Below are 26760 nucleotides of genomic sequence, written 5' to 3'. Positions count from 1 at the left end.
AAGGAAACTCAAGAGACGTTAAGTGACTTATCCAAGGTGACACAGCACGGTTAGACCCACAGTGAAAACCCGGACTTCTGACTCCACAGCCAGTCCCACACAGCTCAACTTTACCTAATAGGCCTTGGTTATGTCAGTAGAGACAAGGCTGCTAGGAAGAAGCAGAAGGGCGACAGATGAGCAGGTGGGGAGCGGAGGTCGGGCACGGCGCACTGCGAGAAGAGCACTTCGCGCATGCGCATATCACTGAGCGAACGCTGCCGTGTTCAGGAAGGTAGGAGAAAGAGGCGGAGCTCCTTGTTAACGTCATCTCCAACCTCTGCTAACGCGCAGGCGCACTTCCTGAAGCTGAAGGTCAGCATAGACAAAGGGCCTCAGAATCGCGCAGGCGCAATTGTGCCCTGGGTCGCCAAGATGTCGTTCCCAAAGTATAAGCCGTCGAGCCTGGCCACTCTGCCTGAAACCCTCGACCCAGCCACATACAACATATCTCCGGAAACCAGGAGGGCGCAAGCCGAGCGGTTGGCCATAAGAGCTCGGCTGAAACGAGAGTACCTGCTTCAGTACAACGATCCCAACCGCCGAGGGCTCATCGTGAGTGTGGGGCCTCCCGGGCGGGAACAGGGCCCGAGTCCTGAGACAGACCAAGCAAAGGGTCGGCCACCGCTCCCGATCAGTATCTCAGACGCAGGTCCTCTTCCAGGCCCAGCCAACTCACCATCCTTTCACCTTTGCCAGAGCTTGGCCCTCGAGAGGACCGGCTCTGGACTCAGACCTGGCTGGGTTTGAATCCTGGCTTGATCACTTCCTGCCTGCGTGACCTTAAGAACGTTATTCACTCTGCTTATCCTCGATTTTCTGTCTGCAAAATGGGCGTAATATAGTGCTTACTCTTTTATCAGGCTGTTAGGATTAAATGAGATAGAGCATGTGACTGTCCTAGCACAGTGCCTCGTTCGTAAGGCGTGTTCAGAAAATGTTCTCTATATATGCATATATATATATAATATATTAAATATATATATAATATATATACATATATATGAGCTGGTGTTTACCTTTCAGTTCACAGCTCATAGGGATACTGCTCTCTCCTGATGGGAATACAGTGATTCCTTCAACCTGCATCTTTTTTAAAGACCCTGAAGCTTGTTGAAGTTCTAGGCTTTGGAGTCAGAACCCAAAGCACTACTCATTGGCTAACTCTATTACCTTGGGCAGCTTTAACTCCTCTGAATTATAGTTTCCTGGTTTCATATATAAATGATGTGCATTCTTCATAGAATTATGAGGTTAAATAAGATAGTCTGTGTAACATTCCCAGCACATAATATATGCCCAGTAAACTGGTAATTAACAGGTGTGCTTTCATTAGATAGTTTTCTATACAGGAGCTAAGTAGGTTAAATACGATGTTAACAGAACAGGACTTTTCCCACATGTTGCATTGGTGTTTTGGAATTTTTGGAAGTTATGAGGATTGAATGAAAATTACAGTGTGCCAGGCGCTGTGCTAAACTCTTTTTGAGTATTATTTACATATCACAACTATTTGGATAGTTAAGCTCTACTACTGTCCCCATTTTACAGATGAGAAGACAACATGGGAAGGACAAGTAGGTCATACAGAGATACCCCTTTAGTAGGTGATAGAGCAAAATTCTAACCCTGGTTTGTGTAACCCACAGCATCTGCTTTTAACTAGTTGGCTGTACTGTCTCCAGCCAGAACCTTGTTAACTTGGGAAGAGGGTGCAGAGAGACACATTTATTACAAACTCACATGATTGGGTTTGATGTGTTAGTGTGATGCATTAAAAAAGAATATGGCCTCAGTCAGACCTGAAATTGAAACCGAGATCTTCTATCTTCTAGCTGTATGCCTCAGGGTAGTTTCAATTTTCTCATGTGTAAATAGAGGTAATACTACCAGTCTCTTTGGTTCTGTTGATTAAATGAGTGTGTGACACTATCATTTATTAATCAATACATGTAAATTCTCTTGCCTAATTTTTTTTTTTTTTTCCCTTGAGACAGGATCTTACTCTGTCACCCAGGCTGGAGTGCAGTGGTATGATCTCGGCTCACTGCAATCTCTGCCTCCCGGGCTCAAGCTGTCCTCCCACCTCCGCCTTCCAAGTAGCTGGGACCACAGATGTGTGCTACCATGTCCGGTTAATTTTTTTGTATTTTTTATAGAGACGGAGTTTCATCATTTTGCCCAGGCTGGTCTTGAACTCCTGAGCTCAAGCGATCCTCCTGTCTCCGCCTCTCAGAGTGCTGGGATTACAGACTTGAGCCACTGTGCCTGGCCATCTTGCCTAATCTTTAAGAATGATTGATTGAATCAATAAATAATTGCTCAGGGTCTGTTATGGCCCTATTTTACACACCAAGATAACAATGGAGATCAAAACAGGCAAAAATTCCTGTCCTGGTAGAACAAACTTTCTAGTAGGGGAGACAAGAAACAAGTTAAAAAATTAAAATCATTTAACATGTTAGGTAGTGGTAAGTGATAAGAAAAAAAATAAAGCAGGGGAGATTTGGAGTGTGTGTATGTAGTAGGGGAGGTAAGCAGCTACAATCTTAGGCCCAGGGAAGGCCTCTGTTTGAAGGTGACATCTGAATAAAGATCTGAAAGAAGTGGGGTGAGGGACCTAGCTCTCTAGGAAGGCAGCATACTCATCAGGGAACAGCAAGTGCAAGGGCCGTTAGGCAGGAGACTGTCAGGTTAATTGAAAAAACACTGGAGAGACCATTGTGACTAAAGTGGAAAAAGATGAGGGCAGAGTGGGACAAGATCACACCAGGCCTTGTAGGTCATTGTAAGGACTTTTACTGAATAGGGAATTTCATGATCTGGACAACAAGTTCTCTGGCTGCTGAGCTGAGAATTGACTATGGGGGAAAGGACAGGATCAGGGAGACTAGGAGGCTTTTGTAGTAATCCAATCTCTGTTGATAGTGGCTACCAGGGTGGTGGCAGAAGGCAGTGAGAAATGGTAGATTCTGGGTGTATTTTAAAAGTAGAGCCAACCAGGTTTGCTGATAGACTGGATGTGGTGTATGAAAGAGGAGTCAAGGATGACTCCAAGGTTTTTGACCTAAGTGATTTTAAAAATGAAGTTACCTTTTACTAAGAAACACAGGAATGTGAGAGGAGAAGGTGTGGAGGTGGAGTAGACTGTTGGGAAATCAGTTTGGGATATGTGACATTTTAGATGCCTGTTAGACCGTATGTCAGAGTTGAGCAGTTGGTTGGATATTAAGTCTGGAGTTCAGGGTAGAGTTACAGGGCTGGAGGTAAAATTTTGGGAATCATCAGCCTTTAGATAGATTATTTAAAGTCATCTGACTAGATGACATCATCAAGGGAGTAAATGTAGATAGGAAAGACCAGCAAGGTCCGAGGTCCAATATTAAGAGACTGGGGAGATGAGGAGGAAAAGAGCAAAGAGATGAAGAGAGAATGGCCATAGAGTTAGCAGGAAATCCAAGCAGGTGTGGGCCTGGAAGTCAAGTGAAGAAATGATTTTCAGGAGTTTTCACCATGTCAGATGCTACCAAGAGTGCATTGGACTTTTAGTGATGTCAGAGGAGGAAAACTCTCTTCATAGTGTGTCTTTTGGAACCTCTCAATAACATTACTGGGCTTAATGAACTATGGTCATGGGGCAGTTGATATTTTTATGAAATGAAATGTCTGCTTCTGGAAGACAGATCTGGCAGATATTAAAGCACAGAGAGGTGACTAGCAAATTGAGAAGTCTGCCATTTGATAGTCATTCAAATACATTTATAGCAGAAAGGGTGTAAGAATAGATGCATTAACCCTTTCAGCTATTGAGCTTTAACATCCCCTTGGACCTACATCTGTGTTTTTACCCTCTTTTTTCTTGTTGGCAGTATAGGCATAATAATAAACAATGCTGCAGAACACTTGCATGTGCTTTCATTTTGATGTGGTGTGATAACGTCAATAGTTTCTAGAACAACAGAAGATATTTTGGGACTTTGTATCTAGTAGTGAGTGCTTACACCCTTGAGGAATTTCAGTCTGATTAAAAGAACGGGAGCATTTCCATCATAAGGTTTTGTTTTGTTTTTTAAACTTCTGAGTTGCAGCTGATTATCTCAGGGTAAATTGTTGTAATTTAGTTTGAAATATGACTGTGGAAGACCTTGTGAAATTATTTTAGTCCTACAAATCATGACTTCTTGATGTTGGTTAGGACCTTGAATATTCATGTTATACATTAAAGTCTTAAAGCTGATTTTATTTGCTTATTTTTATCTGTCAGTTAATTGGAGAGACTAATTTTGTAAAATCACTTGGGCATTTAGCTAATTAAATTTAATTATGTGTTTGTGGGTAGATTTGCTATTCATGGATAGTTATTCTAGTATAAATATATTAAAATGGACAATTATTTTCTTAACCAAGACAGTTTGATTATTTTTCTTTAACAACTTTGACCTTTCTACAAAACTTTTAATAGTGTGAAATGTCTGAATTAATGCTTTTAAAATATCAGTCAGGTCAGCTTAAAAAACTTAACAGTTCAGCTAGCCTACCCCCTCCTTCATCTTCCTACAGCTTATTTGTAGCCTGGAAAGACTATTTTGGTGATAGCATTAGAAAGGGTCCTGGAAACAAAATACAAAGCATGATAGAGCATATGAAATCTGTTTCTCTTCATTGGGAATACTGCATGGTTCTGATGGTCACACTTGACAATGAAGCTAAAAACAGTCCAGAGAAGAATAGATAAAAATGACAAAGGAGAAAAAGTCGCTTCTCTGACAGTTAGATTAGGTGAGATTAGTTAGATTAAGATTAGGATTCTTAAATAAACAGAAAGCTAATTAGTGATATGAGCCTTCTACATTCTGAAGGATTTGAACAAGATCATTAGAATTCAAAAAACACCAGAAATGAGAGATCTTTCCTGAAGCTGTTTAGGAATATTCATGATATACCCTTAACTGTTCTAGAGAACAAAATGCATCTGTGCTCCTTCACAAAAGTGCCTATGAATTTGTTTCTCAATGTGATCCTTCTTAAGTTCTATAACTTTTTGTTTTCATTAATTTTAGGAAAATCCTGCCTTGATTCGTTGGGCCTATGCAAGAACAATAAATGTCTATCCTAATTTCAGACCCACTCCTAAAAACTCACTCGTGGGAGCTCTGTGTGGATTTGGGCCCCTCATCTTCATTTATTATATTATCAAAACTGAGAGGGTAAGTATTCAGACCAGATGTTTAGTATTTGAGTGATAGGGTCCCTTTCTAGGGACCAGCTGCAGCTCCTTCTCGTGAAGATTGCCACCAGTGCCCCTCCCACCTTGGGGCTGTCCTCTGCCTTCCCTTCCTCTCTTCTTTTATCTTTATTCCTTTCCAGCAGGAGTTAAAACAAAGTTTTCAGTTACCTTTGTCTATTTTTCTTAGTTGATTTGTTTTTTAAAAAGATGATGTTTATTGGGTTAAGTATTAGCAGAATACATAAATCATTTAGTGCGTTTCCTGTTTGTGTGAATTCTATTTATGTTGGTCACATTTTGAAAATTAATGTTAAAACCTATTAATACTCTAGGGACAGAGACACACAAGCTGCCTGTGTGAGGAATAGCTGCTGTCAGCAGCCTGGGTATATGATTGGAGAGAAAGTCAAGCTGATCTTTGGCACCAAACCATTCCACATCTAGTACTAAACCCTGAACTGCCGCCCCCAGGCTTGTGTTGCAACTGGAGCCCACTCATCTAGCTTTGTCTTTAACTGGCCCATCTGCTTTCTCATTAGAGCTCGTGTATTTTGATTATCTGGTAAATGATCTACTTAACAGAAAGGTAGTCCACACTTTCCCAGAAAGTGTTTGCATTTTGCTTTCAGTGTATGCTTTTATGGGATAATATATTTCTAATGACTAAAATGTGAGTAAGATGTTTTTGAATAGGAGCATTTTCTTACTGTGTCTTTAGTTCCTCGGATTACTATTTCTTCACACACTCCCTGGGCTTTAGACAGTGGGATTGCAATTAGGTTTGGAGTGTTTCATTCTGTCAGTCGTACCATGGGTTGTGCCAAAATGCAGTTTTTCTTACCTTTTTTATTTATTTATTTTTAACTAATATAGCCAACTGGCAGAATATATTGTCTTTAATGTACTTTTTTTCTGTCTTTACAGGATAGGAAAGAAAAACTTATCCAGGAAGGAAAATTGGATCGAACATTTCACCTCTCATATTAAGTCTGGCAATGATGACTGTATGTATTCCTGCCTAAATAAATCATCTATTAATCATTAAGCAGTAGTTTCTCTTTCTTAGTATTACCTTGATTCAATGTTAAAAACTTATTAACACCCTAACAACACAGAAGCAGAAGCGGCCCGTGTTGGGAATCTGCTGTCAGAGTGACAGCAAACATTTGCTGGACATTGAATGAGTGAACACAAACTTCATTAAACTGTGAGCTCTTAGAAAGTACAGATTCTACAATCAGTTGTTCAACAAGCAAGTGTTACCTACAAGCCAGGCATTATGTTATGTGCAGAGAATACAACAGCCAGTAAGACAGAGCCTATTCTTAAGGAGTACATACTCTGACAACTGTTTATTGAACAGTTATTTGAGTGCTTACTACCGTCTGGTACTATTTAATACCTAAGCCCTTGTCTGGCTCCAGCTGCAGTGGCAAATACAGCCAAACTAACACCAATGTTAAAAATACAATCAAGATTCCGGAAAATGATGTAGGCAAGCTGATGAAAGCAGTTCCACCTGAGGAATTTAGTGATCTAGGCTCTGAAGTTCACAAGGCTGACAGGACAAAACAGGAGCAAGAAAGAGCAAGGTGTGTTGGGGATGGCTGGATTGTGGGCTACTGTGGGGTGAGGAGATGGAGAGTGGAGGTCATGCTGAGGAACAGAAATATAATGGTTAGGGCTGTGAGCTTTGGAGGTCAAATCTGGGCTAGAATCCTAGCTCAAGTTAAACAGTTGGAATACTGAGCCTCCATATGCTCATCTGTAGCATGGACACAGCCTACTACCTCACAAGGTCATGAAGATGATAATGAAATAAGAGTATTATGCTTTGTAGTTAAGTCTGGAAACAGTAGGGTGATAATTTCACCACAAAGGCAGAGTGAAGTCAAGTGCTGTAGATAACCAGCATGCTCTGTAGGGCTGGTTTAGATGGTATATTGGTCTTAACTTTCAAAGGATATCCATGACTATACTTTGATTTGATGCTTGCATTAGCCTGGGTTGCCCCAGAAAGCAGAGACTGAGGGAAAGTCTTCTATGCAGGTAGTTTATGTTAGGAAGTGATCTGAAGGAATAGAAGATTGGGAAGAGTGAAACATGGAAGGAGGGAACGCCAGCAAACATGTGCCATGAACCTGTTGCCTCTGAGAGTAACGGGCTCCCACCTGGGACCTTCTGAGAAGCCCTGTGGAATGTACATTGAATTTTCCAACCAGATGTGGGAAAAGCAAATATTTCTTTTGTCTCCATTGGTCAAGGGTTATCCCATGCAATTCTTGTGTACATCAGGGTGTGGACATACCTTGGAATGGCTGACTGTTTTTACAGGCATTACACATGAGGGAGAAAGGAAGCTTAGGGCAGAAAGCAAGTGATGTGCAGCTGAGGTAAAGTATTGTCAGGTTACACTTGCAGGCAGCTGACAGTGGCAGCAATAGTTAAGAGTAAAAAGGTGGACCAAGAGGTTGTGAGGCAGGCAAAAGAGGTAAAGGATTTCTTCCTCCACTTCATGCACTGCTTGCATCTATTTGTACATACACTGAGTCCAATCTATAACATGTCCTTCAAGGTGATGGCTGTGTACAATCTACAGAACACTAAGTAAGTATGGACCATTAGTGGAACAAGCTACAGTACATACTGTTGAAACTGGCCCAGAGTCTGTAACTCATTCATCTCCCCTCATCGTACTTACTAGATTTCCCTTCCTTGGCCATCATTTTAGCAGGTCTAGATTGCTAGCCAGATGGAGTCACCAAAGCCTTCATTTCTAAGGACCAGAATCTTAGTTACTCTATTCATCATCAGCCCTTTGTTGTAGCAATTGCATGTTTACAGCTGGGCTGGAAGTGGAAGCACCGAGATGCTCCAGTGAATCCCCTGGACTCCAGACATTACCCTTTTTGCACCATTGTGTAGCAGCAACCCTAGCTCCATGGGTCACTTACTGCTGCCAGTATGGAAATTTCTTTTTTGGTCTACTGTTTCCCAAATACAAGAAGTACTAGTTTATTTTGTTTCCCTGGTGAAAGTGTTCTTATGCCCCAGCATGGGAATCAGGACTTCTTCCAGCAGAACTTAAATTTGGAGGGAGGGGAAGCACACATTCCACCGTGAGTCACTGGGATGGCAAAAGGGGCCAGTCCTACTTCTTGATTCTCAGAGCATAAATTCTAGCTGCTGGGGCATAGCACTGTATCTGTGACCATTGGTTCATTGCGTATACCACATGGTCAACCCTAAGCCTCAATCCTGCTAGATGTCCTTAAGCTGGTACTTTAGCTAAGCCTTTAGTAGGCTTAGCTAAATTCATTTGTGCCCTAGAGCTGCTGTGTGCATCCAATCACATGAGGGTGCTTCTGACTGTCCAGATCTTGATAGGCAGTTCTGGTTGAATGGTCACCTCATCTCATACTGGGTGCCCAGCTGCTTTTGGAATGGTGAATTTTTCTTTGCTGCAGAAGGCATGGCCTTGCTCCACAACCTAAGAAGTCAGCACTGCAACTATTCTATTGCCAAGGTCTTGCTGGAGACTCCAAGCAGCATCCTTAGCTACCACAGACACCTAGAGTATTGGCTTTATTGTGTTATATGACCCAAGTGACTGCTGCTTACACTGCAGCCTGGATCTGCTGCAGAGTCCTTTCTGGGCTCCATTCAAAACTGGCAGCTTATAGCCAGGCATGCCTGGTATGTGCCTAACTAATTGGAAGGCTGAGATGGGAGGATTTCTTGAGCCCAAGAGTTCAAGGTTGCAGGGAGCTATGATCATGCCACCCACTGCACTCCAGCCTGGGTGACAAACTGTGACCCTGTCTCTGGAAAAACAAAACTGGCAGCTTTACAAATCACTGCATAAATGGGTCAGAGTACTGTTCCCAAGTAGGGTGTGTGTTGTCTCCAGAATCCACAGGCCCACAAAGTGCTGTGCCTTTTTCTTTGTAGTAGAGGGTGTGAAGTGGTTCAACTTGCGCTTTACTTTAGAGGGGCTGTCCTGGTATGCCAAAGACCACTGGATACCCACAAACATCACCGATATGGGAGGTTCCTAAACCTTTATAGGGATTATCTCCCACTTTCTGGATCTTAAACTAGTGCATTGAAGTAATGAGGAACCTAATCTATGAGTAAACAGAAGCTTTAAGGCAGAAATACTAGAAGGTGTGAGAAACAGCAATTCAAAGGGGCCAGCGTGGTAGACACGTGGGAGTAGCTGTGTGTAATGGTGGAGTAAAGATCCATGAATTCCTGCAAATGGACCTTAAAACTATTTTGGACCTACAGTACCATCCTGTGCCCATGAGACTTGACCAAATCATATGATTTCCATGTGGTTCCTGTTTGCTAATTTGCCCCTGCCCGTATCATTACGTTAACGGTAAGACCCTGCCTCTTCCACCCATCTTAATGGCCATTATTGTTATATTGTTCTCCAGATCTTAAAGAATTGTATTACTTTATTCTCATTTTGCTAGAGGGCAAAAACAGAAGGAATCCTACTGTGTGTGACCTTCCGTCTTTTTTTCTAGATGACTTTAGTGTACCACGTAGTCCCCACTTATTCAGTTATCTGAAGTCAACCACAGTTCTAAAATAGGTGAGACAGTACAATAAGACATTCTGAGAGAGAGAGACCACGTTCCCATAACATAACAGTGTTTACTATTATTATTACAGTATATAATGATAGTTCTATGTTACTATTAGTTATTGTTTTATTCTCTTTTGGTGGCTAATTTCTAAATTAAATTTTATTATTGGTATGTATTTATAGGAAAAAACAGTATATATAGGGTTTGGTACTATCTGTATAGTTTCGGGCATCCACTGGGGGTCTTGGAATGTCATTTCTGTTGATAAAAGGGAACACGCTGTTCTAATAAGAATACAAGTATACAAGTCTATTATAAGAAAATTACAAATTGCCAAAAAAGAAAATTACAAATTAGTTAAGTAAAAGAATAAGATAAAAGCCGCTCCCAATTCCATCACACAGGGATGATATTTTGGTGTACAGTTGTCTTCCGGTATCTGCAAGGGATTGGTTTGGGACCCCCTGTGGTTACCTAATTCCTCAGATGCTAAAGTCCCTTATGTAAAATGGCTTAGTATTTGCATATGACTTATGCACATCTTCCTTGAAATCATCTCTAGATTACTTATTATACCTAATACAATGTAAATGCTATGCAAATAGTTGTTATACTGTCATGTTTATTTCTATAATTTTTTATTGTTATATTGACTTCATTTTTTAATTTAATTTCAGTTTATGGTTGGTTGGATTCACAGATGTGGAACCCTCAGATATTGAGGGCCAACTGCATATCCTTCTAAAACTTTTTTTTCTCTGTGCTTATATATCTTTTTTTTTTTCAACAAAATGAGATACACTTTGCATAATAATTTGTAAATTTTTGGCTCAATGATTTGTCATGGACATCTTTCCATGCAATGACTTTTCTGCAACATTTCAAATAACTGCTAGTATTCCATATGTCTACCACAATTTATTTGACCAGTCTCATAGTTAGACATTTCATTTTCCAAGTTTTTCTTTTTTCTGAGACAGAATCTCACTCTGTCGCCCAGGCTGGAGTGCAGTGGCGCGATCTCGGCTCACTGCAACCTCTGCCTCCTGAGTTCAAGTGGTTCTCCTGCCTCAGCCTCCCGAGTAGCTGGGATTACAGGCACGCACCACCATGCCCGGCTAATTTTTGTATTTTTAGTAGAGACGGGGTTTCACCATGTTGGTCAGGCTGTTCTCAAATTCCTGGCCTCGGGTTATCTGCCCACCTTGGCCTCCCAAAGTGCTGAGATTAAAGGCGTGAGCCACTGTGCCCGACTCATTTTCCAATTTTTTTTGCTGTTATAATTAATATAATGAACGCTGTTGCCATGAATTTTTGTGTGTGTCTTAACTTTTCTCATAGGATAAATTTCTGGGAGTGAAATTTCTGGGTCAATAAGTATTCAAATGTTTTGTTTTGGGTATGAATATAGAAGGTTTTATAATTTTATATTCCTGGGCAATGAATGCAGTGTCTGTTCCCTGTACCCTGAGCACAGTCACAGAAGCCAAACTCTTTGCCCTTGTATCTTTGCTCTGCCATTTACTGGTGAAGTGATCTGGAAAGTGTTTACATTCTTTGTGCCTCAGTTTCCTTATCTTTATAATAGATGTACTAATAACACATAGTATTGTTTAATGATTTCTTACTAATAAAGTATTTAGGACAGTGGTATATAGTCTTAGTGTTTACTATTATTATTTTTAAACCTAATGGATGAAAACTTTTAAATTTGGAATTTATTTATTATTGAGGTTAAAAGTTTTTTTCATATTGTCCAGTTATTTTTTTTACTTCCTTGTTCAAATCCACCACTTGTTTTTTTTTTTTGTTTTTTTTTTTAAGGCAGAGTCTCACTTTGTTGCCCAGACTGGAATGTAGTGGCGCAATCATGGCTCACTGCAGCCTTGACTTCCTGGGCTCGAGATCCTCCCACCTTAGCCCCCCAAGTAGCTGGGACTACAGGCAAGTGCTACCACGCCCTGCTGGTTTTTGTAATTTTTTTTGTGGAGACAGGGTTTTGCCATGTTGCCCAGGCAGGTCTCGAAGTCTTGGGCTCAGGTGATCCACCCACCTCAGCCTCTCAAAGTGCTGGGATTACAGGCATGAGCTGCTGTGCCCGGCCTGTATTTCTTTCTCTCTCTGTCTCTTTTTTTTTTAAATTGAAAATAGAGAGGAGGTCTTACTATATTGCCCAAGCTGGTCTTGAACTCCTGAGCTCAAGTGATCTGCCCACCTTGGCCACCCAAAGTGCTAGGATTACAGGTGTGAGCCACCCGACCTGGCTCTGTTTTTCTGATAGATCTTTTTTCTTAATGATTTTAAGGCGTAAACAATATATATTAAAGACATTGATTCTTGATCATACTAGTCTTCTTTAATCAGGAGTTATTTTGGTACCCCTCAGTAACAGGAAAAATATTTACAGTATATTCTTGGTACCTAATGTTGAAAGAAGGCAGTACCTGAAGGAATTTTTACTTAGTAGGATTTTTAAAAAGCACGTTTTAATGTTAGGAATTATTGAGCAGTGTGTTCTTGTGGGTTTAATCAGTTTCAATAGGTTTTTTTTTATCAGTCAGGAACAATGAAATGTGTGAAATCACATCAGGAAGTTGTCTGGTGCGGGCAACAATTGCCACCTTGTCTGAGCACCACATGCTACCATCTGTCTGACCAATCACTAGCCCTGGGCACTGGGCACAGGAGCTCACTCTGGTACTATTGAGCATCCAAAAAATGACATGTGCAATGAGAAAGGTAACCAGGAGCCAGATCATAAATCCCTTATCACATAAAGGGTTTAGGCTTTAGCCTGATGGCAGTGAGAGTCACTGAAGGGATTAAGCAGGACAAACATGATTGGATTTTCATTTCTGGAAAACCATCTGGTTCCTGGATGGAGGATGATTGCAGGACAAGAGAGGCTGCAGGAGGACCATAATCATGTTCATTTTCAATCAGACATAATTTTTTATTTTTGAGACAGCCCTCAATGCAGAACAAAGCAGCCCTTGCCAATACCAAGATGACTCATTTGGATGTGAACCTGTTGAAAGCTTTATGAAAGTCTAAATACATTATCTCTATGAGTTCTCCCTTATGCACATGCAAGAGGAGTCAGTCTTATAATTCCTTACCCTTTTATAACATCTTCTCCCTGTCCCTGGAACAATATTGCTTCCCTAACAGGCTGGTTCAAGTACTATGTCTTTTTACCCTTTATTGTGGATCCTGCCTGGAGAAAAAGATAACATCCATGCTCTGATTGAAATCCCAGTGGGTCCAGTCTCTGATTTATTTTCCTTTTTATGCTTTCTCATTCCTAGTGGCACCTGGCAGTCTTCTCATAACTTATTATCTATCTCTATATTCTTCAGGATAATTAATGGGGTATTTGAAAAAATCAGAGATCTGCACAAGAAGCTCTCTCGATCAAATTTGCATGGTTACAAAATACAGACAGCACTTTAAAATTACTAAAAATGTAATTCTATACATATATTCAAAGATTCTGGATTTTCAAAGCTTTCACTGCCACTGTCTTTTTAAACAAACTTTTAGGTTCAGGGGTACATGTGCAGTTTTGTTATATAGGTAAATTGTGTATTGCAGGGGTTTGGTGTACAGATTATTTCATCATCCAGATAATAAGCATAGTACCTGATAGGTAGTTTTTTGATCCTCACCCTCCACCCTCCTCCCACCCTCCACCAGTGGTCTATTGTTTCTTTGTGTCTGTGTGTACCCAAGGTTTAGCTTCCACTTATGAATGAGAACATGCAGTATTTGGTTTTCTGTTCCTGTATTTGTTTGCTTAGGATAATGGCCTCCACCTCCATCCATGTTGTTGCAAAGGACATGATTTCATTCTTTTTTATGGCTGTGTAGTATTCCATGGGTGTATATGTACCAGATTTCCTTTATCCAATCCACCATTGACTTGATCCACTTTAATGATTCTGTGTCTTTACTATCGTACATGGCACTGCAATGAACATGCAAGTGCAAGTGTCTTTTTGGTAGAATGATTTATATTCCTTTGGATATATACGTATAATGGGATTGCTGGGTCAAATGGTAGTTCTGTTTTAAGTTATTTGAGAAATCTCCAGACTGCTTTCCACAATGGTTGAACTAATTTACATTCCTTCTACCAGTATATAAGCATTCCCTTTTCTCTGCATCCTCACCAGCATCTGTTATTTTTTGACACACTGCCACTTTCTACCGTTGTGTGAACAAATAGAATTTTATCATGTTTCTATTCCTCATTTAGAGGACCCACTTATACCTCTTATTATAAATATGACTAATACTTCCAATAGTTTCCCCTATGGCTGCATTGTTTGCAGCCATTTTTGTGGCTAAGATAGAGACTCCTCATTCTGCTGATACTCACTGTGGCCTGGAGAGACATGGCGCCACATCACCTATTTGGAGAACCTTCATTTTGAGTTACCAAGAAAGTACAGAACACATCAATCTCATTGCCAAGCTTCCGGATTCAAAGTATTAAAGGAAGCTCAATTCCTGACATCTGACCTCTGAATTTCCTGGAGCTGGATGGCTGGTGGAACATCTGAGATTTCTGGAGCAAACCTGGCACTAGAGTTCACTTGTCCCCTTAATCACCAGGAGTATCACCTTATCAGTTTTGAGTTATTATTCTATCACCAGCTGTATTTAAATAATTCACCTATTATTTAATAATTACCCTTTGAGGAATCTTGGCACTAGGGGAAGGAGAAAATTGTCTGAGGTTGCTCCATAAATCAGTATAGGAGGTACTCAAGGGCTGAATTCTGGTATGAAATTGTTGAGGGTAGGAGGAGAAGGTGGTAGGAGACTTCCAAAACTGCACATTTAGGCACTTTAAAAAAAGAAAAAACAACTCATGTTAGACTGGGCATGGTGGCTCATGCCTGTAATCCCAGCACTTTGGGAGGCCAAGGTGGGCGGATCACTTGAGGTCAGGAGTTCAAGACCAGCCTGGCCAACATGGCGGAACCCTGTCTCTACTAAAAATACAAAAATTAGCTGGGCATGGTGGCGCACACCTGTAATCCCAGCTACTTGAGAGGCTGAGGCAGGAGAATCACTTGAACACACGAGCAGAGGTTGCAGTGAGCCGAGATCATGCCATTGCACCCCAGCCTGGGTGACAAAGCAAGACTCCATCTCAAACAACAACAACAAAAACTTACATTATATGTTTCATATCCATTAAAAACACAAAGTTTTCTAAAGAGGGTTTTATTCATATTTTATAGAAAATGGAGAAAACATCAGAGTATTATTATTTTATATGGGATGGCTTGGGTGGAGGGTAGATGGAGATGGAACTGGCCAACTTCCCTGAAGCCATCTATTATAAGCTGATCAGGCAGCTTCCCCTCCAAAATCATGTGGTGCAGAAAGGGTGGCCCAGAAGTGATTTGGTCCTTTCAGAACAGTTTTGCAGGCTGCAAGGAGGATGAGCTGCTGTTGGTCTGCAGATACTGGGGATGGTTGGTTTTCTGGAGATGCTGGGGTAGAGGAGCCTATGTCCTATTGAATTCTTGTAGGTGTGCAGGCCTCCTCTGCATTGATCAAACACTTATTGAGCCCCTATCATTTGCTGAGCATTGAGGATACTAATATGAAGAAGACACAGCTCCTTCTTAGAGGAACTTATAGTGGACAAAGACAATTACAGCAGCCAACACTACTAACTCTGACTTGTGTTCCAGGCACTATGCTAAACTAAGGGCTTTACACACCTCTCAAAATACCTCAAAACAACCCTTTCAGGTAGGTCCTAATAGCCCCTTTATGCCGATGAGATTTAGAAGGATTAAATACTTTGCCTGAGTCCATGGAGCTAATAAGGTGGGACTTAAATCTGAGCAGCCTGACTCCAGAGAACATATCTTCAACCATGTTTTGAAAGGGATAAAGACTGATGCCTTGGAGATCCAGGTACTGAGAAAGGACACCTGATCCAGCCTGGAGGGTTTAAGAGACGGTGCCTTAGAGAGCAAGGATTCCTGCTTGTGTCAGAGGCATTCAAACCAGAGCGACTCCATCTTAAATAGGAGTTGAGTAAAATAAGGCTGAGACCCTACTGGGCTGTATTCCCAGGAGGTTAGGCATTCTAAGTCACAGGATGAGATAGGAGGTCGGCACAAGATACAGGTCATAAAGACCTTGCTGATAAAAACAGTTTGCAGTAAAGAAGCTGGCCAAATCCCACCAAAACCAAGATGGCAATGAAAGTGACCTCTGGTCATCCTTGCTGCCCATTATACGCTAATTATAATGTATTTGCCTGATAAAAGACATTTCCTCCAGAGCCATGACAGTTTACAGATGCCAGGAAAACGTCAGGAAGTTTCCTATATAGTCAAAAAAGGGGAGGAACCCTCAGTTCTGGAAATTGTCTACCCTTTTCCTGGAAAATTCATGAATAATCCACCCCTCATTCAGCATATAATCAAGAAATAACTATAAGTGTCCTTAGTCCAGCAGCCCAAGCTGCTGCTCTGCCTATGGAGTAGCCATTCTCTTATTCGTTTGCTTTCTTAGTGAACTTTCTTTCACTTTACTCTATGGACTCACCCTGAATTCTTTCTTGGGCGAGATCCAAGAACCCTCTCTTGGGGTCCAGATTGGGATCCCTTTCCAGTAACACTTGTACTTTTAGGTTTTCTAGCACATTCACAGATTTATAGAATGTTAGAGCTGGAAGGATCTTTAAAGATCTGCTAGTCTCACAGCCTAATTCTATAGGAAAAGTTTGGACAGGAGAAATGACTTTTTCGGTTCTTTGAGAAACCCTACAAATTCAAGGATTAGGATTCTAGGTTTTGATTAGGAACTACTGCTCCGATTGCCCATGTCACCTGCTTGTGATTAGAAGTGAAACTGTCAGGCACTAAAGACGATGGCCAGTTGACTTTCTTACCTCATACAAACAGAAGACTTGAAAAGCCATTATAATAGGGAAAGATTTGGGAAGAAATCAGGCAGCTGTTTGCAGCATTTTTTTGTGTGCGTAAAGTAAGTATTGGCAGACTTGTCTCTTCTTAGGGCTGTCAGAATGAAGATATTAGATTCAAACCCAATGTCTCCCATATTGTTCTTGCTGGAGTGCCACAATACAAGAATCCATGGTGGGCACTAGCTGTTGCCCACCAATACCACCTACCTTTTCTTTCTTTCCAAGAGAATCCTGATTTGTTCAAGAGGCTGGTGGGGATCCCTTTATCTCAGGGAGGGTGAGCATGACCCCAGCCCCAGAGAATGAATCAGGGATTCACAGGGATTGGTGTAAGGGTGATCATGTGACCTGGTTCTGCCCATGGGGCCTAAGGAGAAATCTGCAGGGAGGGCTTCCTTTCCCTCCTCAGGAAAGAGCCTTCTGTTCATTCATCATTTTGTTTTCTTCCCCTTCTTTTGACCTGGAACATGCATGTGAGGCCTAAAAATGAAGACAATAAGACAAAATGCCAGGAACAGAAAATCAGAAAGCACCTGGGTCTGGGATAACTTTATCATTTTCTTATCATTTTCCCCATCCTGAACTATCAAACTTCAGACTTTTTCTTTTGGGAGATAAAGCCCTAATTGTTAAGCTAATGTTAGATTTTCAGATACTTATAATTGAATGCACTCTTAATTGATACATATAAAGAGAAGTGATATCATACAATGTGCCTGCCCTTCAGATTTAAATTTTATTCATAGAATCCAAGATAAAGGCAGTAAATGCTCATGAATGAGCGAAACTGCCCCATTTGTTAAATTTCTCTTCCAAGGACTGTATAGAGTTGCATACACTTGGTTACAGGGTTTACAGGGTTTCACAGTCAATAGTGCCATGGTGGGTTGAGTCGAAGCTTCTAATATAATTTCAGATTTTAAAAACCTAGATTAGGCTAATTGGAGTCTTAGGGGCCCCCATAATCTAGACGATGTTGCATCTGTGCTCTTACATACTACACTGCTTCACAAAAGCATAAATTTTGAACATACCTCAGATTTTGTGACATAATTATATAAAGACAATAGCTAAAGAGCCATTATCTTATAATGGCTAATATTCGTGTATGCTCACCATGTCCCGAAAACCATGTGGGTGCCTCTAGTGCGTTATCTCATTTAACTCTCAGAAAACCCCCTGTGAAGTAAGTCATTTACTTCTTTCAAACAAGGAAGGTAAGACTTAGAGAAGTTAAATCACTTGCCCAAGCTCATTCAGCTTTGAAAGTGCAGTCTGGATTCCAGGGCCTGTATTCTTAATGACTATTCTTTTGAAAAAATTAAACTAATTGATAATGGTTATTATATTGATAACTTAACAATTATATTGAAAACTAATATATCAAGATCCAAATTTTAAAAACACCCTGAAATAATAGCTACTTGTTATACAGTGCTTATTATGTGATAGGTTCTATTCTAAGCAATTTTCCTGTCTTAACTCATTTAATACACTAACACCATGAGATAGGTACTATTATTATTATTTTCAAGCTGAGGAAAAAGAAACTCAGAGAGGTTAAGTAACTTGTTCAGGGTCACACACTAACACGTTGTAGAATCTGAATTTGAACCCAGGCAGTCTGGCTCTAGCATTTATTCTCTTATCTATACACTGCCTCACAAAAGGATACATTTTGGACATACCTCAGGTTTGGTGATGTAATTATACAAAGTTAATTATATCAAATTGAAGGCTAGCTGATTACTAAATGTAATAAAGAAGTTTAAATGCCAGCACTCAAGCCTATTTTTTCATTTTAATAGTTAAATATCTTTCTAGAAGGACACAATTTCCTTTACACCTGGAAGTGATAACGCTTTCATCACTCTGGAAAGTCACAATACAGAAACAGCACATTAATTTGTAACTTATAGAAAGTTTATATCTAAGCCTTAGGTTTTTTTAAACTTCCCTCTCCTCCTCCCTTTGATACGTCTTCGATGAGTGGAGGAACACCAGGGCTCTTGTCTCACGTCGAATTGGAAAAAAACTACACGGACACACGTGGAGTGGTTTTTAGGAGCGGAGAGTTTAATAGGCAAGAAGGAACTGAGAAGCCAGAAAGAAGAAGCTCCCTGCGAGGCTCTTGTATTGGTTGGAACCCAGAGAGCCCGCCAACAAACAACACGAAGCGGTGTGGAGCAGCAAGCTGTTTCTTTTTCGTTTTTTCATTTATGTCAGTGGATTATTTATTTTTATTTTTATTTTATTATTATTATTATTATACTTTCAGTTGTAGGGTACATAAGCACAAAGTGCAGGTTTGTTACATAGGGATACATGTGCCATTTGGTTTGTTGCGCCCATCACCTCGTCATTTGCATTAGGTATTTCTCCTAACGCTGTCTGCCCCCAGCCCCCCACCCACCGGCAGGCCCTCGTGTGTGATGTTCCCCTCCCTGTGTCCATGTGTTTTCATTGTTCAACTCCCACTTATGAGTGAGAACACGTGGTGTTTGGTTTTCTGTCCTTGTGATATTTTGCTGAGAATGATGGTTTCCAGCTTCATCCATGTCCCTGCGAAGGATATGAATTCATCTTTTTTATGGCTACATAGTATTCCATGGTGTATATGTGCCACATTTTCTTTATCCAGTTTATTATTGATGGACATTTGGGTTGGTTCCACATCTTTGCTATTGTGAATAGTGCCACAATAAACATACGTGTGCATGTCTTTATAGTAGGATGATTTATAATCCTTTGGGTATGTACCCAGTAATGGGATTGCTGGGTCAAATGGTATTTCTAGTTCTAGATCCTTGAGGAATCGCCACACTGTCTTCCACAATGGTTGAACTAATTTACACTCCCAACAACAGAGTAAAAGCATTCCTATTTCTCCACATCCTCTCCAGCATCTGTTGTTTCCTGACTTTGTAATGATTGCCATTCTAACTGGCTTGAGATGGTATCTCATTGTGGTTTTGATTTGCATTACTCCCAACAGGCTGTTTTAATGAGCGCCTGGAGGCAGGCGGGCTAAGGCCTAAAATGGCGTCAGCACCAAATGAGGACTGGGCAGGGGTTTTATAGTCTCCTGTATACAGGAAGTGTCTCAGTCTGATGTAACTGCTACTCAGTACCCTGACGGCCTCTTTCTCAGTCTTCAGGGGGTATGCGTCTTCCAGCCAGCTCTCTTCCTGCTTCTGCTGTCTTGCTGATGTATGCTGCTGGCACAAGTGGCCTGGAGCCTTGGGACAGGGCCTGAGGAGGGAGGAGTTATTCATTCCCTTAAGCTTTCAGGCCCTGGGGAGAATCTTTCACTCCCCTGTACAGAGACAGAGGGAGGGGGGATCCCCCAAGTGCCATGGATATCAGCCAGTTTTATGAATAGGCCGGAGGAGGTGGTGTCTGATTTGCACAGGGCTCAGGGGATTGGTTTGACCAGGCATGTCCTTCATGTAGCCCATGAAAAAGCTGGCCCTCCCACCCTAGCCTTTTAATATGAAAGTACAGGTCGCCATGATGTTCTACACAAGGGATATGTAGGGGTGGCCATATTGCCCAGCACATGTAGGGGCAAGGGCAAGGGACAATGCTGGGAATCTCCATGTTGGGTGGACCCAGTTTCTAATGGCCTGTATTTGCATAGCAAAGGTTGCCTGCCTGGCTCTAAGAGCCCGGGCTTTATAAGAAAGGTTTCTGAAGATGCTTTAAAAAATGAAAACTTCCGAAGGACCCCTTTTCCTCTGTATCTGCCTAAAATAATTTCTTAATAACTCCTACAACACCTTGACTCTCCCTGTGCCCCACCTGAGCACGCTTGCAGAATTCAAGCTTATTATGGGAAGTAGTGCCCCTCCCCACACTGCTGTTATAAATAAAGTTTCAGTGCTGCAAAAGAAATAGCACTCAAATATAAAATTATCTTTTTAATACTCAGCGGGCAATGTACTTATATAGAATGGTGTGCCCTTACAGATGGAGCAATGGTGAGCACACACTTGGACAAGGGAGCGGACGGGGTTCTTATCCCTGATGCACGTGGCCCCTGCTGCTGTGTCATTCCCGTATTGGCTAGGGTTAGACTGCACAGGCTAAACTAATTCCAATTGGCTAATTTAAAGAGAGTGACAGGGTGAGTGGTTTGGCAGGAAAAATTGATATGACAGAGCAGGTAATCAGAATGAGTCAGGGTGGAGCAGGTAATCCAAAAAGTTTGCTTTACCAGGAAGTTAAGTTTAAAAGTAGAAGGCAAAGAATTGAACATACTGACATATTGGTTCTTTGAAAAGAAATTTAGAACTCATATCTAACAACCCCTCACCTTGCATTTCCTTACAGCAATTTCTTTTCAAACTTTTTAACATGCCTTGGCTTAGTTGTTCTGCTGGATTTTCCAAAAGAAGAAGCTTGTCTGGATAAGGTGGAGGGTAGTTAAGGGAGGTTTTAGTAAGTGACATTTTTATGAGCCTCTGCAGCAACCCACGGATGCATGGTGTGACATAGCACCTGACAAGAATAAGTACACCCATTACAGCTGCAAGGGAAGTAAGAATTGAGGCTATTATTTTTTTCCATTTACTGAACCACTTTTCCAGCCATTCTGTAAAGGGGTCATTTACCCCTGAGTTGCTGGCTAACTCACTGGGTAGAGTAGTCAGACCTTGCAATGCCTTTGTTATACTTCCATATAAGTTGTTTGGGATGAAGGTGAAAACATTGAAGTTTAATCTTGATGCAAACTCCTCCTCTTTCTGCTAATATCATGTCTAAGACTATCCTATTTTCCCAAGCCATCTGGCTAGTGGCCCCTAATTACTCAGCTATTTCTTTAACAGCATCTCTAGTGTGGTTAACAAATCACTGTTGGTGGTGATAGGTGTAATTTATCCAACCTACATTTTTTTTTTTTTTTTGAGATGGAGTCTCACTCTGTTGCCCAGGCTGGAGTGCAGTGGTGCAATCTCAGCTCACTGCAAGCTCTGCTTTCTGGGTTCACGCCATTCTCCTGCCTCAGCCTCCTGGGTAGCTGGGACTACAGGTGCCTGCCACCATGCCTGGCTAATTTTATTTTTGTATTTTTAGTAGAGATGGGGTTTCACTGTGTTAGGCAGGATGGTCTCGATCTCCTGACCTCATGATCCACCTGCCTTGGCCTCCCAAAGTGCTGGGATTACAGGCATGAGCCACAGTACCCAGACCAATCTACATTTTTATGAATTGTCACCCACCAAAATTTGACTCAAATCCTGCAGTGATTTGATTTTGGGCTTTAAATTGATTTGGTATTCCCTGTGGGACCCCAATTGCATTTAAATAGACGTGAAAGAAAGACCCACAATGGGCTTCTCTCACTTTACGATGTCTTATTTTTCCTTCCTCTGGTTGATGAAATGCCAGGGTGAAAGGGATAGCCAACTGGACTAAAGCACAAGTGCCACTCCAGTTATTCAGCAGGGTGTCCAGTAAAGGTCCACCACACATCCGCTCAGGGATGAACAAGGGCTGACTGATTGATAAGTAAAATTGAATTGAAAATTCTTAAGCTCACTGCATCCCTTCGGGTCTCCAAGGAACACTGTTTCCTCCCTGTCATGAGAGACACGAAGTGAACTTAGCGTTGGGAGACGGAAGCTGGATGGCTCTCGGGGGCTGACCCACAGGGTGCTGGACTTCAGGATATAGCAGAGAGAGCGCGGCATGACTTGTTACTCCAGGCTGTAGAATCCTGGAAAAGAGCTACCATGCAGCCCATGCCCCGTCGACTGGAGGACCACCCTAGTGGAAAGGGGACAATCCGGGCCTCTGGCCTGCTGTGCGCACAAGCATAACAATTGCTTTTGTATAACATGTGGAGGGAATATTTTATCCATTCCAACCAGGCATTTGCATTTTGGTATCCTGTCTTAATTGCTAAAGTTTGTTTTAAGTCTTTAACTTCCATGATAGCAATCTTGGTCTTGTCGTTAGATGGCGGGGGAGCAATTGTTCAATTGTGAGAGGTTTCGGAAGAAGGCTTAGAGGAAGGTGCAGGTGGTGGGGGATCAAAGAAATGCATTTCAAAGAATCCAAAGGGTCTGTTCCTGAAACCTTAGCCCCCATACCATAAAACAGGCTTAAAGAAGTAAACCGGCTTAGAAAAGGGGGAACAACTTTGAGGGTTCGAGATAATAACCTGTATAGGATTGCACCGGTTTAGCTGACAGTTGGTGGTGGGGGGCTGCCCTCTAGTAAAATGAATGTATGGTTTTAGGAAATTACAAAAACCAGTTGTGGCAGTCCATTCTTGCTCTTTAGTGGTCCAAAGAACATTGGACCAACTATGGCATAAAAGCTCTACATCAGGGAGCAAGACTCCTGGTTGACACTGGGGTTTTTATCGAAATCTCCTCAGATTAAATGGTCCCAATTCACTAATGCCCAGTCTGAGGAGAGTCAGGAGGGACAAAGGTACTTTTCTGAAGTAGAGAGTTGTCTTTGACTTGGCAAGTCCCCACAAGGTATAACAAGGCAAGCATTAAATGTAATAGTTTGAGGCAAAATTGACTTGGTTATGTTAATAACTAGATGGTCAGCAATAGAGCGAGGAAAGAAGAAAGAGTAATAGCATAGATGAAAGAGAGTTAAATTTTCCTTAGCTTTAGTTTGGTAGGGTTTTCCCCTGGGACTATGGCCCATGACTCTGGAGCGGGGTGGTTCTTTCTTGACCCGGGTGTGATGAGTCCATCCCCTTTTCGCTGTACAAACAGCAGTCTCGGTGGTTAGCAGCACAAGGTAGGGTCCTTCTCAGGCTGACTCGAGTTTTCCTTCTTTCCACACTTTGATGAGAACGTGATCCTCAGGCTGGTGCTGGTTTACCAGAAATTATAGGGGTGGTACCTATGCAAAAAGACTTTTAGTTTTGAGGGAAAGGAAAGTGGAAGATAAACCAAGTATATAATTTCTAAGAAATTGATCTTTTATTTTAAATGTGGGGACATCAGCAGTGGACTTTATAGTCCTTGGTGCCTTCCTGCTGAGAAATTTCCTTTAGCACATATTTTTATTAGTTTTTAGACCAAAGAAAGCCAAACACCATTTTATATTTGACAATGCTTTCTGTATGATTTTTATATCAGATAAGCTAAAGTTCACCTTTATATTAGTGTGTTATTAATGTTAAACTTAATTTTAATAAAACCTTGTAGACATATTTATCCAATTTTTAATGTCTGACCATAAGGTAAGATTTTTATAGACTCTTTTTAACCTTTTATAATTTTTGTTGAAGAGGAGGTTAGTGCTTTAAGAAAAACCTGCTGTGCTTTTATTTTAATGTCCAGTTCACAGAAAAACTGGATGATACCTGTTTAACTTTAGCCAATATGTTTACACACAGAATTTCCTTTACAATTAACATTTCAAAACTTGCTTAAATCTTTAAAACAAAGTATTTTTTAACCTTTTAATAGATAAAAATCCACATTCTTATGCCTCCTTATAATCCTTTTACCAAAGGTATATTTTACTTTCCTTATACACCTTGCACATAAACTGTTTCTTCAATAGTTTTACATTCAGGAGGCCTAATTACTTTTAAACTATACAACACATCTTTCATAAATTCCCTTTTATAACATTTTTTTTTCTCATGACTTTCACAGACAATTCTTCGACATGCCTCAACTTTCTGACTTGTTGCAAATATACCTTTCTTTAAACAACCAGTTAATTTATTTTAGGACAAGATTTTACCATATAACATTCCTTTTTACACAAAGATGATAACCATTCTTTTCCAAAGAAAACTTCCTTTATGTCCGTGGACTAGACTGTCTAAGGCCACAAGATTAGAAGTTAGGATAATACATGTTACACTGCTAACTTTTAGCAAACTTTACTTTTGTTGAAAACCTTGTAAGTTTGGGATTTCAATTATCCTTTGCTATTAATAAGACCTTGTTTAGTCCAAATTAACTTAGAATTGGTATAGATGGTTCCTGCCTGGTTCTGTAAGTACTTTAAGGCTTGGCTGAGTGCAAACAGCTTCCAATTTGAGGAGACCAATTATTAAGCAATTTTCCTAACTCCACTTCTACAAGAGTTTCCCTATCAATTACTGAATACCAATTGTGTCTTTTACCCTCAATCACTGGGAGGAACCATCTATTGTCTTGTCCTGAAGGGAGTTCCTCCTAGGTCTGGTCGGACCTTTGTATGGTAATTAATTAAGATTTAGATCCCCTGTTAGGAAACCTGCTGGGTTAAGGGAATTACCAGTGGTTAATGTTAAATCATCTTTTTCTGACAGAATAGCCCCATACTTTAAGATTTTTGAGTTAGTAAGCTACCTCTTTGCTTTTTTTTTTTTTGACTTAGAATAGTTCTGAACTGGTGAGGTGTGCTCACAATGAGGTTTCCTCTAAAAGTTATTTTTCTACTTCTGCTAGCAAAGCAGTTGCCGCTACAGATTGAATGCTTTTGGGCCATCCGCGGGTTACTGGATTAAGGATTTCTATTTATTTATTATTATTATTATTTTTGAGAGGAAGTCTTGCTCTGTCGCCCAGGCTGGAGTGCAGTGGTGCAATCTCGGCTCACTGTAAGCTCCGCCTCTTAGTTTCACACCATTCTCCTGCCTCAACCTCCTGAGTAGCTGGGACTACAGGTGCCCACCACCATGCTTGGCTAATTTTTTGTATTTTTAGTAGAGATGGGGTTTCACTGTGTTAGCCAGGATGGTCTCGATCTCCTGACCTCAAGATCTGCCCACCTCGGCCTTCCAAAGTGCTGGGATTATAGGCATGAGCCACCACGCCTGGCCTAGGATTTTTGACAGGAAGGCTACGGGTTGTCAGTGGCCTCAGTGCTTTCAGGCTATGATCTTGTTTACACTGACAACAAGGTGGTATTGCAGTGTTATAGGGTCATGGAGAAGACCTTCAATTATCAATTATAGGTTTTAAATTTACTCTGGCTTTTAAAGGCATAGGGTACACTGTTTTCTCTTTACTACTTTTGTCTCTTTCTTTCTCTCTTTTTCTCTTTGACTTTCTGTCTCTTTCTCTCTCTCTCTCTCTTTGACTCCCTCTTTGTCTCTGTCTCTTCCTCTCTCTCTGCCTCTCTTTCTCTCTCTCTTTCCCCTCTCTCTTCCCCCCCTTTCCCCTCTCTGTCTTTCTTTCCCCTCTCTTTGTCTCTCCCCTCTCTCTTTTCTCTCTCTCTCCTCTCCTCTCTCTCTCTCTCTCCCTCTTTCCTCTCTGCTGTTCTTTCCTTGTCTCTGCCAGCTGCTTATGCTGCTGTTCTCCAGTCTCCTTCCCCTTCCCCTGGAGGAGGGACTGGCAGGAGTGGAGCTACTCTTTCTTCCCCCGAGAAGAAAGGAGAGGGGAGTTCTGAATATTTTTCTTACAACCGGAGGTTTGTGTGAGGTTCAATACCCCCCATCGGGATTTCTCACCTCTTTTTGAGGTTCAACCTCCCCCATGGGGATTTCTCATCTCTTTTTGAGGTTCGACCCCCACCATGGGGGATTTCTCACCTCTTTTTGAGGTTCAACCCTCTGCTCATGGGTATTTCTTACCTCTTTTTGAGGTTTAACCCTCCCTCATGGGGATTCCTCACCTCTTTTTGAGGTTCAACCCCCCCTTGGGGATTTCTCACCTCTTTTTGAGGTTCAACCCCCCCATCATGGGGATTTCTCACCTCTTTTTAACCTCCAAGACATTCCAACTAAGGAATACTTCACTGCCCCCTGTGGCTTTCTTTCCCTAGTCCCAACTAAGGAATGCTTTACTGCCCCCGTGGTTTCTCTCTACTTGGTATGTCCCAACCAAGGAATGATTTACCGCCTCATGGCTTTTTCCTTAGTCCCGACCACCAAGGAAATACTTTACCGGCTCCTGCGGCATCTCCTTCCTTGGTCTGTGCACAGAGTCATTGTTGCAGTATGTGAGGATCCTTTAAGCTAG

At 41.3% G+C, this 26760-nt stretch overlaps 1 protein-coding gene across 1 annotated transcript; it reads left to right on the top strand.

The window, feature by feature from the left end:
- The first annotated feature begins 347 nt into the window (after positions 1 to 347).
- NDUFB4 (NADH:ubiquinone oxidoreductase subunit B4) lies at positions 348 to 6311 on the top strand. Its single transcript, XM_003282220.4, has 3 exons — positions 348 to 594; positions 5100 to 5246; positions 6191 to 6311. Exons 1-3 carry the CDS (start codon positions 415 to 417, stop codon positions 6251 to 6253), a joined length of 390 nt encoding a protein of 129 aa, XP_003282268.1. The 5' UTR covers positions 348 to 414; the 3' UTR covers positions 6254 to 6311.
- Positions 6312 to 26760: the final 20449 nt, after the last annotated feature.

The sequence above is a fragment of the Nomascus leucogenys genome, chromosome 21 (genome assembly GCF_006542625.1).
Source record: "Nomascus leucogenys isolate Asia chromosome 21, Asia_NLE_v1, whole genome shotgun sequence".
NCBI lineage: Eukaryota > Metazoa > Chordata > Mammalia > Primates > Hylobatidae > Nomascus > Nomascus leucogenys.
This window is presented reverse-complemented; position numbering and strand designations above follow the sequence as displayed.

Coding starts and splice junctions, on each gene's coding strand:
- NDUFB4 (XM_003282220.4), top strand. CDS start 415: ATGTCGTTCCCAAAGTATAAGCCGTCGAGCCTGGCCACTCTGCCTGAA. Junction 595..5,099: donor CCAACCGCCGAGGGCTCATC/GTGAGTGTGGGG, acceptor CATTAATTTTAG/GAAAATCCTGCCTTGATTCG. Junction 5,247..6,190: donor ATATTATCAAAACTGAGAGG/GTAAGTATTCAG, acceptor CTGTCTTTACAG/GATAGGAAAGAAAAACTTAT.